The sequence below is a fragment of the Psammomys obesus genome, unplaced genomic scaffold (assembly GCF_907164565.1).
Source record: "Psammomys obesus unplaced genomic scaffold, mPsaObe1.curated_primary_1811, whole genome shotgun sequence".
NCBI classification, from domain to species: domain Eukaryota; kingdom Metazoa; phylum Chordata; class Mammalia; order Rodentia; family Muridae; genus Psammomys; species Psammomys obesus.
This window is the reverse complement of record NW_026596149.1, coordinates 5,934,752-5,948,808: the sequence shown is the minus strand read 5'-3', so window position 1 is coordinate 5,948,808 and position 14,057 is coordinate 5,934,752. Positions and strand designations below refer to the sequence as shown.

The window sequence follows — 14,057 nt, the reverse complement described above, 5'->3', positions numbered from 1 at the left end:
TGGGGATAATTATTAGATTTTATTTTCATTACATTTGGTTCTTAACAGGCCAAGGTTCCTGTGAGCAGAGCAGCTACTGTAGAGCGGCTTCTGCTCAGACCTTGCTTGTTCTCCATGTACTCCTGCCTAGCTTCCCGGAACCCAGCACGCCCCCAGGGGAACACTTTTCATCACAGTGCAGATGCACAGTAAACTTCTGTTGGAAGGCAGGTGATGAGACGACTAACTGAACTGTCCCACACCCGGAACATATGGAAGGCTTGGTGGATTATCTCTTTAAAGGACTGACGAGATTCTCTACTGTGTGTAGGTCAGAGGCCACTGTGAGAGCGCAACTGTAAAAGAGAAGGCTGACTTTATGTGGGACTTGCAAAGCCAGCTTCATTGTTTTACGGTCTTCCTGTGGTTATGCACCTCTCACCAAATACCGAGGACAAATACCGTGTGGACATTCACAACTGCTCTGAGCCTGGGATTTTTGAAGTATAGTTATTTTCTAGATCAGTCTTACAAGTTGAGGTTTATATTATACTCTTTTGGGTTAACATCTTGACACGAATGTACCATTTTATAAGCTATTATTTACAATCTTTGGAGGACATATTCAGTGAGTTTATTTTTTCCACAAAATGAGTTGGCCTTGTGATTTGGCAAAAAAAGATAAAATAAGGCAAAAATTGAAGACAGTACATTTTAGAGTTATAAATGTCTATGTGCATAGGGGATAGAATTAAAATATGAATTTGAAATGGCAGGATTTGGAGATCAAAGTTTAAACTCATCAATTTTGAAACCTGAAATGACTCATAATCTGGTCTCTTGCTGCTCTTAAAAGGCACAGCTGTTGCTCTAATAACGTATGTGCACATATGTTATTGATTATGGAAGAATGATGTAATAGCATGCATACTTTTCTCATCTTATGGGATTTGAACTGAGTATTATCTTCTGAAGCAAACCTTTAAATGTATTTGCCATTTAATATTCGATCAAAAGTATTTAAAATAAGAAATGCATATCTTATTGTCTTTGAAAATATGAGCACCTCACAGAAAACTTAAACTGGGTGAGGTTGAATGGCGTTTTGGTAAATATTATGTATGAATTTCAGAAATGTTCTATTGAAATAGTGATAGAGATGTTCTCTAGAGTAACAGAGAAATTATCTTTTGTTGTGTGACTTTCCTGGAAAGAAAAACTTAACTTTTCTGAGAAAATATACCAATGACAGGAAAGATCAGAGTAATGATTCTACCAAAGTAAACTTGACAGACCAATGGATTTATTGATGTAGAGGGATGTGGAGGAAAGCTCACATTCAGGAGGAAGGATATTGCAAAGGCAGCCAGCTGCAGCCCTAAAATCTGGATTTGACACACAAAATCTTGAACCCTACAGCAGTTGGCAGGACTCTGGCAGGCAGGATGACAGAGTCAGTCTTTTACAGGTAGGACTCACAGGCAAAATGACTCTTAGAGGTAATTCTGCCAATAGAAGAATCTCTTCTCCAAGGCAGCTGATCACCAAAGTAAGGTTTTGTAATCTTGATAATCTGTGTCAGCTCTCCCAGACTTGAGGTTTACTTCCTGAGTCTTTTGTGCTTCCATCCTCCCTCCAAAGACATTGTTGTGTATCCTCTGTCAAAGCCTCTGGGGGTACTGAACACTTGACACAGAGCTAATGTGATGCAGAAATTGGATTTTCATCTGATTTAAATTCACGTCAATTACTCATAAGTAGCCAGAGGCTACTGAGTTGGACAGAGGACATTGGTTGCCATCTAGTAAACTGTTTCTACTCCATCCTCATGTAGTTTATTAACCATTATTCTTAGTAGACCCGCAAGGACTGCTAAGGCAATGGCAACGACCTGCATTTGGCTGTCAATGAAAAGTGGAGCCACTTACTAGCATTGTTACTAAAATCCAGAAAAATCAATTAGACAAAGAGGATTCATCCCCTTTAATTTACAATACTTTGTTTATTGGAAAACTAGCTCTTTTCTGTGTGATTTTTTTTTTTAAGTTGGTTCTTTTCTTTATCCTTTCCTAATATTTCCCACCAGGTTTTCTTTTTTAAAATTTTTTTTACTAATTACAGTTTATTCACAGTTTGTATCCCCCACCCCCGTAGCTCCCTCCCCCTCCCCACCCAATCCTATCTTCCTTCCCCCTTCTCCACCCATGTCCCTCTCCAAGTCCGCTGTTAGGGAAGGTCTTTCTTCTCCTTCCTTCTGATCCTAGTCTATCAGGTCTCATCAGGAGTGGCTGCATTGTCTTCCTCTGTGGCCTGGTAAGGCTGCTCCCCCATCAGGAGGAGGTGATCAAAGAGCAGGCCAATCAGTTCATGTCAGAGGCAGTCCCTGTTCCCATTACTATGGAACCCACTTGGACACTGAACTGCCATGGGCTACATCTGTGCAGAGATTCTAGGTTATCTCCATGAATAGTCCTTGGTTGGAGTATCAGTCTCATAAAAGACCCCTGTGCCCAGATTTTTTGGTTCTGTTGCTCTCCTTGTGGAGCTTCAGTCCCCTCCAGGTCTTTCTATCTCCCCCTTCTTTCATGAGATTCCCTGCACTCCGCCCAAAGTTTGGCTATAAGTCTCAGCATCTGCTCTGATACCCTGCAGGGTAGGGCCTTTCAGAGGCCCTCTGTGGTAGGCTCCTGTCCTGTCAAACATTAATTTTAGTAGTTTTATAAAACAGACACAGTTATAGCACTATGGAGTTAATAACAATATTTTTTTTTCTTGAAAAATAAAGAAAAAAGGACTGTACTGGTACTCAAATAATGAGTTTGCAGTAAAAGTGCATCCACCTCTTTACATGGACTTTCATTTCTTCTTGATTGGCTTTCCAGAAGCCTTAATGGACCCAATGGGTTTATCAGCCTTAGGATTGTAGATCAGACTTCTCAACGCTAATTTTGTCATCAAATGCAATTCGTCATCATTTGGTGTTTTCCCCCAGTGAGTTACCTTTGTGACCCTTCTTCAGTTCTTTCTTTTCCCTTTTTGTATTTTCACAATGTAATTTCATAAATTAACCATATTTTTCATAAAGGTTGCTTTTGAAGGCACAGTTTTGAGGCAGAGAGGTTTTATTGGAATTGGTCGGCTCTCGGTCTACACCTGTGAACAGACCCACCTCCAGCAGCCTTGTTCTGTTCATGACTACGCTTGTGCCGGTGGCCAGTGCCTCGCCCACTCTTCAGTCTATGGCTCCAGAACGGACCGCTCCAACCGCAATGATGAAGACCCGGAGGCTTGCAGTAAGTCAACGCCTGCTGGAGTCTTCTACCTGCTCCCATTCATGGTCATGGGATTTTAAAGAGTCTTTGGCTACTTCAGGGGAAATCTAATTTCTCCGAGCTATAACAAAAGTCATTCTCAGTCTGAAACTATTAGCATCATTCGTTTGACGGCCTCTGTTAATTTAATGGTTGGCGTTTGCTCATAAAATTGCTAAATATCCCTCTTTGTTCTTCAAATAAATTGCTATTATTAGTGTTGTGTGTGTGTGTGTGTGTGTGTGTGTGTGTGTGTGTGTGTGAGACAGTGGTTGTGCACGGGTGCATGGCATAACACATATGTAAGCATTGTTTAAAGGAAAAGAGTGTGAGAAAGCTCTTACTAACTTTCTTTGTGGACATTTTATATTTGGGAACCCTGGTTAAACACATTGTGTTTTCCCCTGTAAGCAATTATCTTGGAAGCTGAAGAGGGCAAATAAAGAGGACACGGGAGGTCACTGCTATTCTCCCCCTGCCCCAACCAGCCGTGGTGACTGCAGAAGCCACCTCCAGCGATCTGGGCCTTTTGAAAAGTGTTTCTGATAGGAAGGAGGGGAGGTCCTGTAATGATCCAAACCTCACCAAACTTCAGTGAGCATGAAATTCACATTGCAAGTCAGGGGTTCTCCTGTGAGGTAGCTTAGCAACTACGATTCATGAAATGTTTTTGAAACCAGGAGTTCCAATAAATGAATCTCTTTTCTGAATCACAAATAAGGAGTTTTTATAAAACATTAAAATTTTGACATTTATTTTCCTGTAGTGTTTTATGCTCGTAAGATATTTTGTTATATAGGGGAAAAATATTGCAATAAGATAAATGCCACCGTGTAATGAAAGGATCTCCACACAACATGCTTTTCTTGGTGTGAGAGTGAAGACTTTATTAAAAGCATTGGAGATCCTGGGAGAAGAAAATGGGCAACCAGAAGAGTACTCCGAGGTGGGCCTGATAATAAACAGAAGTTCAATTAATTCTTCCAGCACCTCGCTTAACACCACGTCATCTTCTAACCAGTGTGATCTCAGCGGGGCTTGTACTTAACTTTATTTTCCCTCAAAGAGAATAAGGAGACTGTATTTACTCTAATTATGTGAAATTCATTTCAATGATTTACTTAAATATTTTATAGTTAATATGATCCATTTCTTTTTGGGAAATGCACATTTCCTAAAGTTTCTTTCAATTTTTTGTTTCAAAGACTGAGAGTAAATATGTTTCTTTTCAATTGTTCATTTGGAAATTGGGTTTATTCTTTTTTTTTTTTTTTTGTGGTTCTTTTTTGTTTTTGTTTTGTCTTGTTTTGTTTTTCTCTTGTGGTAAATGGTTCTTTGCCACCACCACCCCTCCGACACACACACTTTCACAGGGATTCTAATCAAATACATCCTGGAACATTAGCTGATATTTTACTTTTAATTTTGTACATTTTTCTGTGTATTGAAATGGCATGAATTACTTTTCTATCATTTTCTAATGTAACTGGTCTCAGATCTAGCCTTCCAGTTCCTCTGAGTGAATAGAGGGACAGATTTCTGTGCTTATCAATGAATACTGCTGCTTACTCACCTTAATTTTTCCAAATACTTTAAGCTAACTAGTCCAATAAAAAATTGTCATTCTTGGTTGAGATCCACTTGATGGAGTGATCTGGGATAAATATATAACCATATTATGCATGTCACATAACTATATTTACATATTTATATGCCAAACTATTTCATGTGAATATTTTTATTATTACTTTGATGGTTAATATTTATTGTCAGCTTGACTAGAGTTAGAATTCTGTGGGATATACTTGTGAGGATATACCCACGAGGGACAAGACTCACTTTAGATGTGAATGGCACCTTCCATAGGAAGAGGGTGAGGTGCCAAATAAAAAGAGGGAACCAGGTGACTATCAGAGTCTTCCCATCTGCTGGTTGTCTGAATCAAGATGAAGAATCTCTAACTTGTCTCTGTGGTGGTACACACATTTAGTCCCAGCACTCAGAAAGCAGAGGCAGGTGGATCTCTAAGTTCAAGGCCAGCCTGGTGTACACAGAGAAAACTTATCTAAAAAATCTAAACCAGAAACATTAATAGTGGGAGACTTCAACACCCCACTCTCAATAATGGACAGGTCAACAAAACAGAAATTAAATAAAGAAACAATAACTCTGATAGAGGTCATGAATCAAATGGACCTCACGGACATCTATAGAACCTTTCACCAAACACAAAAGAATTTACCTTCTTCTCAGCACCTCATGGAACCTTCTCCCAAAAAGACCATATAGTTGGTCACAAAGCAGGACTCACAGATACAAGAAGATTGAAATAAGCCCTTGTATCATGGACTAAAGCTGGACTTCAATGAAAAAATAGCAAAAGGCATACACACACATGGAAAGTGAACAACTTGCTACTGACAGCTGGGTCAGAGGAAAAATAAAGAAAGAAATTAAAGACTTCCTAGAAATCAATGAAAATGAAGGCACAGCATACCCAAACTTATGGGACACAGGGAAAGCAGTGCTAAGAGGAAAGTTCATAGCACTAAGTGCCTTCAAGAAGAAATTCGAAACATCTCATGCAAGCAACTTAATGGATGACTTAAAAGCCCTAGAAAAAAAAGAAGCAGAAACACCAAAGGGGAGTAGACGGCTAGAAACAATCAAACTCAGGGCTGAAATCAATCAATTAGAAACAGATAAAACAATTCAAAGAATCAATGAAACTGAGAGCTGGTTCTTTGAGAAAATCAACAAGATAGACAAACCCTTAGCCAAGCTAACTAAAAGGCAGAGAGACACCATCTAAATCAACAAAATCAGAAAAACAAAAAGGGGAACATAACCACAGACACTGAAGAAATCCAAACAATAATTAGGTCTTATTTCCAAAGTCTATATGCTACAAAATTTGAAAATTTAAATGAAATGGACAATTTTCTTGACCGATTCTACATGCCAAAGCTGAATCAAGAACAGGTAAACCAATTAAATAGTCCTATATCCCCTAAGGAAATAGAACCTGTCATCAAAAGTCTACCATGCAAAAAAAGCACAGGGCCAGATGGTTTCAGCGCAGAATTCTACCAGACCTTCAAAGAAGAGCTAACACCAATAATCTTCAAACTATTCCACAAAGTAGAAACAGAAGGAACACTACCAAACTCATTCTATGAAGCCACAGTCACCTTGGTACCTCACAAAGAGAATTTCAGGCCAATCTCCCTCATAAACATTGTTGCAAAAATACTAAACAAAATACTTGCAAACCGAATCGAAGAACATATCAAAGATGTTATCCACTACGATCAAGTAGGCTTCATCCCAGGCATGCAGGGGTGGTTCAATATACGGAAATCTATCAATGTGATCCACCACATAAACAAACTGAAGGAGAAAAACCACATGATCATCTCCTTAGATGCTGAAAAGGCATTTGACAATATCCAACATCCCTTCATGTTTAAAGTCTTAGAAGAGATCAGGGATACATGGCACATACCTGAACATAGTAAAGGCAATATACAGCAAGCCTATAGCCAACTTCAAACTAAACGGAGAGAAACTTAAAGAAATCCCGCTGAAATCAGGGACAAGGCAAAGCTGCCCACTCCCTTTATATCTCTTCAATATTATTCTTGAAGTTCTTGCTAGAGCAATAAGACAATTGAAGGAGATCAAGGGAATACAAATTGGAAAGGAAGAGGTTAAATTATCACTATTTGCAGATAATATGATGTATATCTGAATGACCCCAAAAATTCTACCAGAGAACTACCACTGTTTAACACCTTCAGCAAAGTGGCTGGATAAAAAATTAACTCTAAAATATCAGTAGCCCTCCTGTATACAAAAGACAAAAGGGCCGAGAAAGAAATTGGGGAAACAACACCCTTCACAAGATCCACAAAGGACATAAAGTACCTTGGTGTGAACCTAACCAAGCAAGTCAAAGACTTGCATGAAAAAAAATTCTAGTCTCTGAAGAAAGAATTAGATGAAGATATCAGAAGATGGAAAGATCTCCCATGCTCATGGCTTGGCAGGATTAATATAGTAAAAATGGCCATCTTACCAAAAGCAATCTATAGATTCAATGCAATTCCCATCAAATTACCAACACAATTTTTTACAGACCTGGAAAGAAAAATTCTCAACTTCATATAGAATAAGAAACCCAGAATTGCTAAAACAATCCTCTACAGTAAAAGATCTTCCGGAGGTATCTCCATCCCTGATCTCAAGCTGTAATACAGAGCAACAATACTAACAACTTCATGGTACTGGCATAGAGACAGAATGGTGGATCAATGGAATAGAATAGAAGACCCTGACATAAATCCACACACTTATGGACACCTGATTTTTGACAAAGATGTCAAAACCATTCAATGGAAAAAAGACAGCATCTTCAACAAATGGTGGTGGTCTAATTGGATGTCTACATGTAGAAAAATGCAAATAGATCCATATTTATCACCCTGTACAAAACTAAAGTCCAAGTGGATCAAAGACCTCAACATAAAACCAGACACACTAAACCGCTTAAAAAAAAATTGGGAAGAGCCTTGAATTCATTGGCACAGGAGACAACTTCCTGAACAGAACACCAACAGCACAGGCTCTAAGAGCAACAATCAATAAATAGGACCTCATGAAATTGAAAAGCTTCTGTAAAGCAAAGGACACTGTTGTCAGTGTATATTGGGAAAGGATCTTCACCAACCCCATAAATGACAGAGAACTAATATCCAGTATATATAAAGAACTAAAGAAGTTAAACAGCAAAAAATCAAGTAATCCAATTAAAAAATGGGGAACAGAGCTAAACAGAGAATTCTCAATAGAGGAATATCGAATGGCAGAGAAACACTTAAAGAAATGCTCAACCTCATTAGCCATCAGGGAAATGTAAATTAAAACGACCCTAAGATTTCAACTTACACCCATCAGAATGGCTAAGATCAAAAACTCAAGAAACAACACATACTGGAGAGATTGTGGAGAAAGGGGAACCCTATTCCACTGCTGGTGGGAATGTAAACTTGTATAACCACTCTGGAAATCATTCTGGCGCTTTCTCAGACAACTAGGAATAGCGCTTCCTCAAGATCCAGCTATACCTCTCCTATATTATATTAATATTGGAGAAACTACATATAATACTTAAATGGAAGACATGCACAGCAAGGATATTTTATCTTACTATTGTACTGTCTCTAGAGGCTTTTCAAGTTTAAAAAATATCGATGGATACTAAGATAACACTGTGAGAAAGAGTTACTCTGTACTCCACTATATACTAAGTTCAGACCAATAGTCCATGTTGGTTTCATAAATATCAACTACCTGTTTGTATTCTACCATTATTAGAATCCAATGTGCAGTTACTAAATAGTATGTCCCCATAGGCTCCCATACAAGATTTCTTCTTTATGTCATTAAGAGCTGAACCAAAAGATTCATAAATATTTACTTTTATGATCCACAACTTTATCATTGGAATTGTTTTCCTGTGCCTGTATTATATCATGATTAAATATTTAAGAAAAAGCTTCATCTTCATTTGAAAGCATTTCTCTAACAAGTCAGAGAAAAATTTCTTTGAAACTGTGAACAGTATCAAGCACTGTTTAGAAATAGTGAAATGTACCCTGTAGTTACAACAAGTTGAAAGTAACCAGATAATGAAAATTAGTGTTTGCAGTTAATATATTTTATTGACAGATACATATCTATAACATTTCAATTTTACACGTGTAGCATTTACAATACTTAGTATGACCATTCATCAGTATGTCTTTGACCCTACTTTCTTCTTATATTTTTAAGTGATTTATTTATTTTTATAATTCTTCTTAATGTGCATTGGAGTATTTTCTTCTGCATGTATGTTTGCATGCGGGTGTCAGGTCCCCTGAAATTGGAGTTACAGACAGTTGTGAGCTGCCATGTAGGTTTTGGGAATTGAAACTGGGTCCTCTGGAAGAGCAGTCAGTGCTCTCAACCTCTGAGCCATCTCTCCAGCCCTTCTTCTGATATTTACTACTTCATCTGAAACTTTCTGAAATACATAGGGGAAACATTATAATGGAAAAACCTCAATTTGAGGAACTTCAATTAGGCTTTTATACCATACAGCAACTATATAAAAGGTTTAGTTTTGTTTAAAAAAAAAACATTAAAAACATTCCTTTTAAATCTAGCAGAACAAGTGTCATCCATAAACCACCTGAGTGGTTCACTGTGTTTTCACTGAGATTACAGCATCATGTTGCTTTCCCAAATCTTTATGGTGATGGATTCTAAAAATTTAATTTTAACTTTCAAAGAACAGTAAATGTTTAGTGTTCTGTGGAAAACATAATAGCTGACATTTATTTTTATTTACATATTTATTTTTGTGGTGTGTGTTCCTCTGTGTTCATGCCTGTGTCTGCAAATGCTTGGGCGTATGGAGAAACTGGAGGTTCATACAGTGTGTTTTCCTCTATTGCTGTATACCTTTGTTTCTTTGTTTTGTTTTGTTCATCTAAAAACTTAATTCAAGAGAAACTATAACAAAGCTCAGACGGAATCTGGAAGACATGTTGTTAGATGCTCTGGGTTCTCTTATCAGCATCCGATGCTTTTAAAGCACAAAACACAACTTCTCTTTTATGGGGGGGGGTGCAGTGTCTTTTCACTGACTCTGGACTTCACTGAATGGCTAGACTGGCCTACCAGGTCCATGGATCTGCCTTCTTCCACCCAACTAGGGCTAGAATCACAGAAGCATGCTATTGCTGCCATACCTGCCTTTTCATGTGTGCTGGATGTCCAAACCGAGGTCCTCATGCTTGCTTGACAAGGATTTTACCCACTGAGCCATCTCCCTCGCCCAACAGATAAAACATTTAGATGATAAAAGGCCTGATTCCAAATTTTGTCCTGTAGACAACTGCGACATTTAGACAGCCCAATGTTATTTTTGTCTTGAAAAGCTTAACATTTTTTTTTTAGTTGCCCAAAGGTTTGGCGTGAGGAGATCATGAGGGACACACCATTTTTCACACATTGCCTTGCCAGTAATTAATAGCAGCCAGCTGCTACAGTGAGAAGAATTATTTACATGGACTTGATTCCTTTGGGCAACAATATGTAACTTATTGTCTCCAAATGGTAATATTGAACACATAACCCAATTAGGGAGAGTAAGAGGGAAAATGAGAGGTATTAATTATTATGCTCAAGCAACAGGCATAAAATGGAAGCAACTCTGGACCCAGACAGACATGTTATCACTTTATAGTAGAAGATTTCTAGTGTAGGGAAGTATCCCTATGAATTGGGAGATCCCTAGAAATAAGTGGGAAGGTTCTGGCCGCAGCAAAGACTTTAGAACTTTGCGAGTATTTTTGAGAACAAGTATATGTTTTATGTCTTGTTTCTCCACATCACTTTATGACTTAAAAGTGACATGGGAGGATCTATAGGTAACTAAGCTCACATAGGATCACCAATGGACACTCCGCACATTGCCAAGGCGACAGCCATAGCTAGTGTATAGGACTTTATGATTGTGTCAATAAGCAGAATCGAGTCCCTTTGGAAGAGTTGCTTCTACTTTATCAATAACCATAGCTGCTAAACTATCTGCCCAGAGACCAGGAAAGGAAAGCATATCCAGGAGGAATAGGTTTTAGATTGGGGAGGGGAGTGAACTACCCTTGTTATATTAATTTATGTAAATTTGTTTTAGTTGTTGTTTTTAACTGTCTTGTAGTCAATTTGTTTTTATTTAGGAAGAATTCTGTTTAAAAGCAAAAAATATTTGCTTCTAACGACAAACCTGTCATCATATTTCAGTGTTTCCTTCTCCACACCTTACAGCAGGTCAGCTCACCTGGGACTTTGAATCCGGTTTATGTGGCTGGGAACCATTTCCCACAGAAGACTCCCACTGGGAAGTGGTGGAAAGGCTGGACAGTGGAGAGCACCTGTTTCCTGAGGCTGGTCACACAGAGGGCACAAGCCATGGTAGGTCATTCTCTTCTTCAAAGGTGTCTTCGTTCATGTTGAAATGCTAAAGCTGTTTATTTTTGTTTCTATTTACAGACTAAATGGAGCTTTGACTTGTCTTGCCTTAACTCCTCCTGACCTGATTAATAATTAATAGCTAATTGTGTGTCCTGAAAGGAACATTCTTGAGATAACCATCAATTTTATCGTTACATTTTTTAATGTTACAGTGATAGTGTAAAAAGGGGGATGGCATTTCTGATAAATTGTACAGTAGTTTTACTTCCTTTCTTTAAGTGTCCCAAGTCAGGCAAACAGAGAGAAAAAATGGTCTCATCTATCTGGAAACAGAGAGCAAGGATTTACCACTACCTATAAAATCTGGAAATACTGTAGACTATATACTACAAAACATCATTACGACTTTTACATATATTCATAAAATCAAAAACCCGTAACTACCTGCAATGTTCTGAAAATGCTCTATGACACTCCCAGGCACACATAAAGGCTTTGCTCTCTAGCTCTTTATTTTGTTTACATTTCTATGGCATGGCTCACACACCTCAATATCACAGTAACGTTGTCACTGCATAGTGGGGGTCTGATAGTTTATATGCTCACTGGGCATCATCCTACTTATTCTTTGAGATTTATGAAAAGGTATGCCAAACACAAATCTTGGGAGAATTTTTATTATTTATTTGTTTAATCACTTTATTGCTGGATTCCAGCCCCCTCCCTCCTCACCTCTCAGTCCGGCCCTCATGTCCACCTTTCCCCATTCCACCCTGGGAAAATTAAGTTTGGTGGAGCATTAGAAAAGATTCAGGAGGAAGACTGTTGGCTGTAGCTGTAAAGCTGGTTCGTTATTGACTGGTACAGTAGGTTCTAGACTTTTGATTTTTTGCTTATTTGCTTATTGGTAAGTCTTAGTTTTTCTTTAATATTCTGTGTCACAGTGACCTGGAGCTGGTGGAGCTACTTTGTGTATTCTTCTTTCTTCTACCCTTCCCCAAACCGTTAAAAATTTTTTTTCCAACCCACTAATACTAGATCAGAGAGCAAAAGGGATAGAAAGGAAAGGAAAAAAAAAATCCATGAATAAAGTCAGGGGTTAGAGTTGGGGTGACTTTATTGTTAAATTACTTCCTGCTGATTAGGGGCATCTAGTTTCTTGGGGAAAATGTGATCTTTTCAGTCAGGATATCTAATTTCTTCCTCTTCTTTTTTCTTCTTTGTTCATGATACTTTAAAAACCATGACCAACAACAACCAACAAAAATCAATAACAACCAACAACAACCAACAATCTACACACGTAGGATTAAAACAAAAATATATTTTTATAATATTTCTGTGTTAAAAAATATAGCTCCAAAATTCTCACTGCATAGTGACTTAAGCTTAAAGTTTAAAATAGATACAAGTGGCAGCTTTCTTTATAAGCTGATATGTATTCTTCTTTTTTCTTTACCTAGGCCAATCATTAAGGCAATAGCATGATTAGGAACTAGGTGCCCAGTGGTAAAAGCTATGCTTCCTGCGGTGAGGCAGGTGGTCTGGTAGCTAGAGCGGATGAAGAAGGGATCAGGGTTCGCATAGGCTGATAGGCTGAAAGGTTTAAGAGCTAGAGGGTGGTTCGAGTGAGGTAGGGGGTGCTTATTGGGAGAATGACTCCCCAGTACAGCATCGCTGAAAGGAAATAGGAGCCAGGAAGAAAGATCTAACAAACTGTGAGGAGGTGGAAAACCAGCGGAGGGTTGAACAAAGCATGATCCAATTAGGAGAAACGTCTTCAAGAGGATGGCAGTTGTGTTAGGAGTTCTGTTTGAGACGTGTGTGATTAGACACGATAAAGGACAGGAAAGAAGAGAGTACCCAGGTATCTGAAATTTTTCTAGAGGATAATGGAGACTGTATTAGACAGATTGAAGCCTGTGATCAATCATATTTGCTGGAGAGAGCTATCTGGATGAGATTTGGGGACAGGAAAGGATACAAGATTTAGAATAGGACGGAGAGATATGTAATATGAATGGGAGAAAATGAGGGCCTGAGCAGTGGCTGAAAGCTCCAAAGAGAATCTGCACAGCTGTGTTGTGGTGGTTTGATGTGAACTTCACCATGAGCAGGGGTATGAGACTGTGCTATCCAGGCCTGGGCCGTAGCAGTGACATTGTACAAAGTACTTCAGCTTTGTTAGCTATAAAACAGGGGAATAAAGTCATCCTGTGTGCAGCAGTGAAAATGTTTGAGACATTAAATTGGATTGTATTTGCTGAGATTTTTCAAGTAGTAAGAGCTCAAAAGTTATCTCTCTCTCTCTCTCTCTCTCTCTCTCTCTCTCTGTGTGTGTGTGTGTGTGTGTGTCTTTTCCAGTAGGAATGCTAGGATAGCACCAAGGCTTACCTGAGTATTACGGTCAATGCATCTTTGTGGTAGTGGCTTTAAAATGAATGTCGTGTGTGTGTGTGTGTGTGTGTGTGTGTGTGTGTGTGTGTGTGTGTGTAAGAGAGAGAGAGAAAGAGACTTATGGATGTCAGAGGTCAGAGGTCAGAGTACAACTTTTGGAAATCAGTGGGTCCAGGAATCCAGCTGGGGCTTGACAGCAAGCTCCTTTACCCACTGAGCCACCTAATATTCCTTAGTAGTGATCTTTTTTTAAAAAATTCTTTATTAATTACCCTTTATTCACTATCCCCCCTGTGGTTTCTCCCTCCTCCTGTCACAATCCCTCCCATCCTCCACCCTCTGCATGCA

The 14,057-nt window shown here is 38.6% G+C and overlaps 1 protein-coding gene across 4 annotated transcripts in view; it reads left to right on the top strand.

The window, feature by feature from the left end:
* Malrd1 (MAM and LDL receptor class A domain containing 1) overlaps positions 1-14,057 on the top strand; it is a 698,598-nt gene that overhangs the window by 86,708 nt on the left and 597,833 nt on the right. For 3 of the 4 annotated variants that reach the window (XM_055593929.1, XM_055593930.1, XM_055593927.1), the window contains exons 9-10: positions 3,065-3,272; positions 11,166-11,312. In XM_055593929.1, the coding sequence (XP_055449904.1) occupies positions 3,065-3,272; positions 11,166-11,312 (355 nt within the window). The remainder of the gene's footprint in view (positions 1-3,064; positions 3,273-11,165; positions 11,313-14,057) is intronic. The other variant, XM_055593928.1, reaches the window with a different exon arrangement.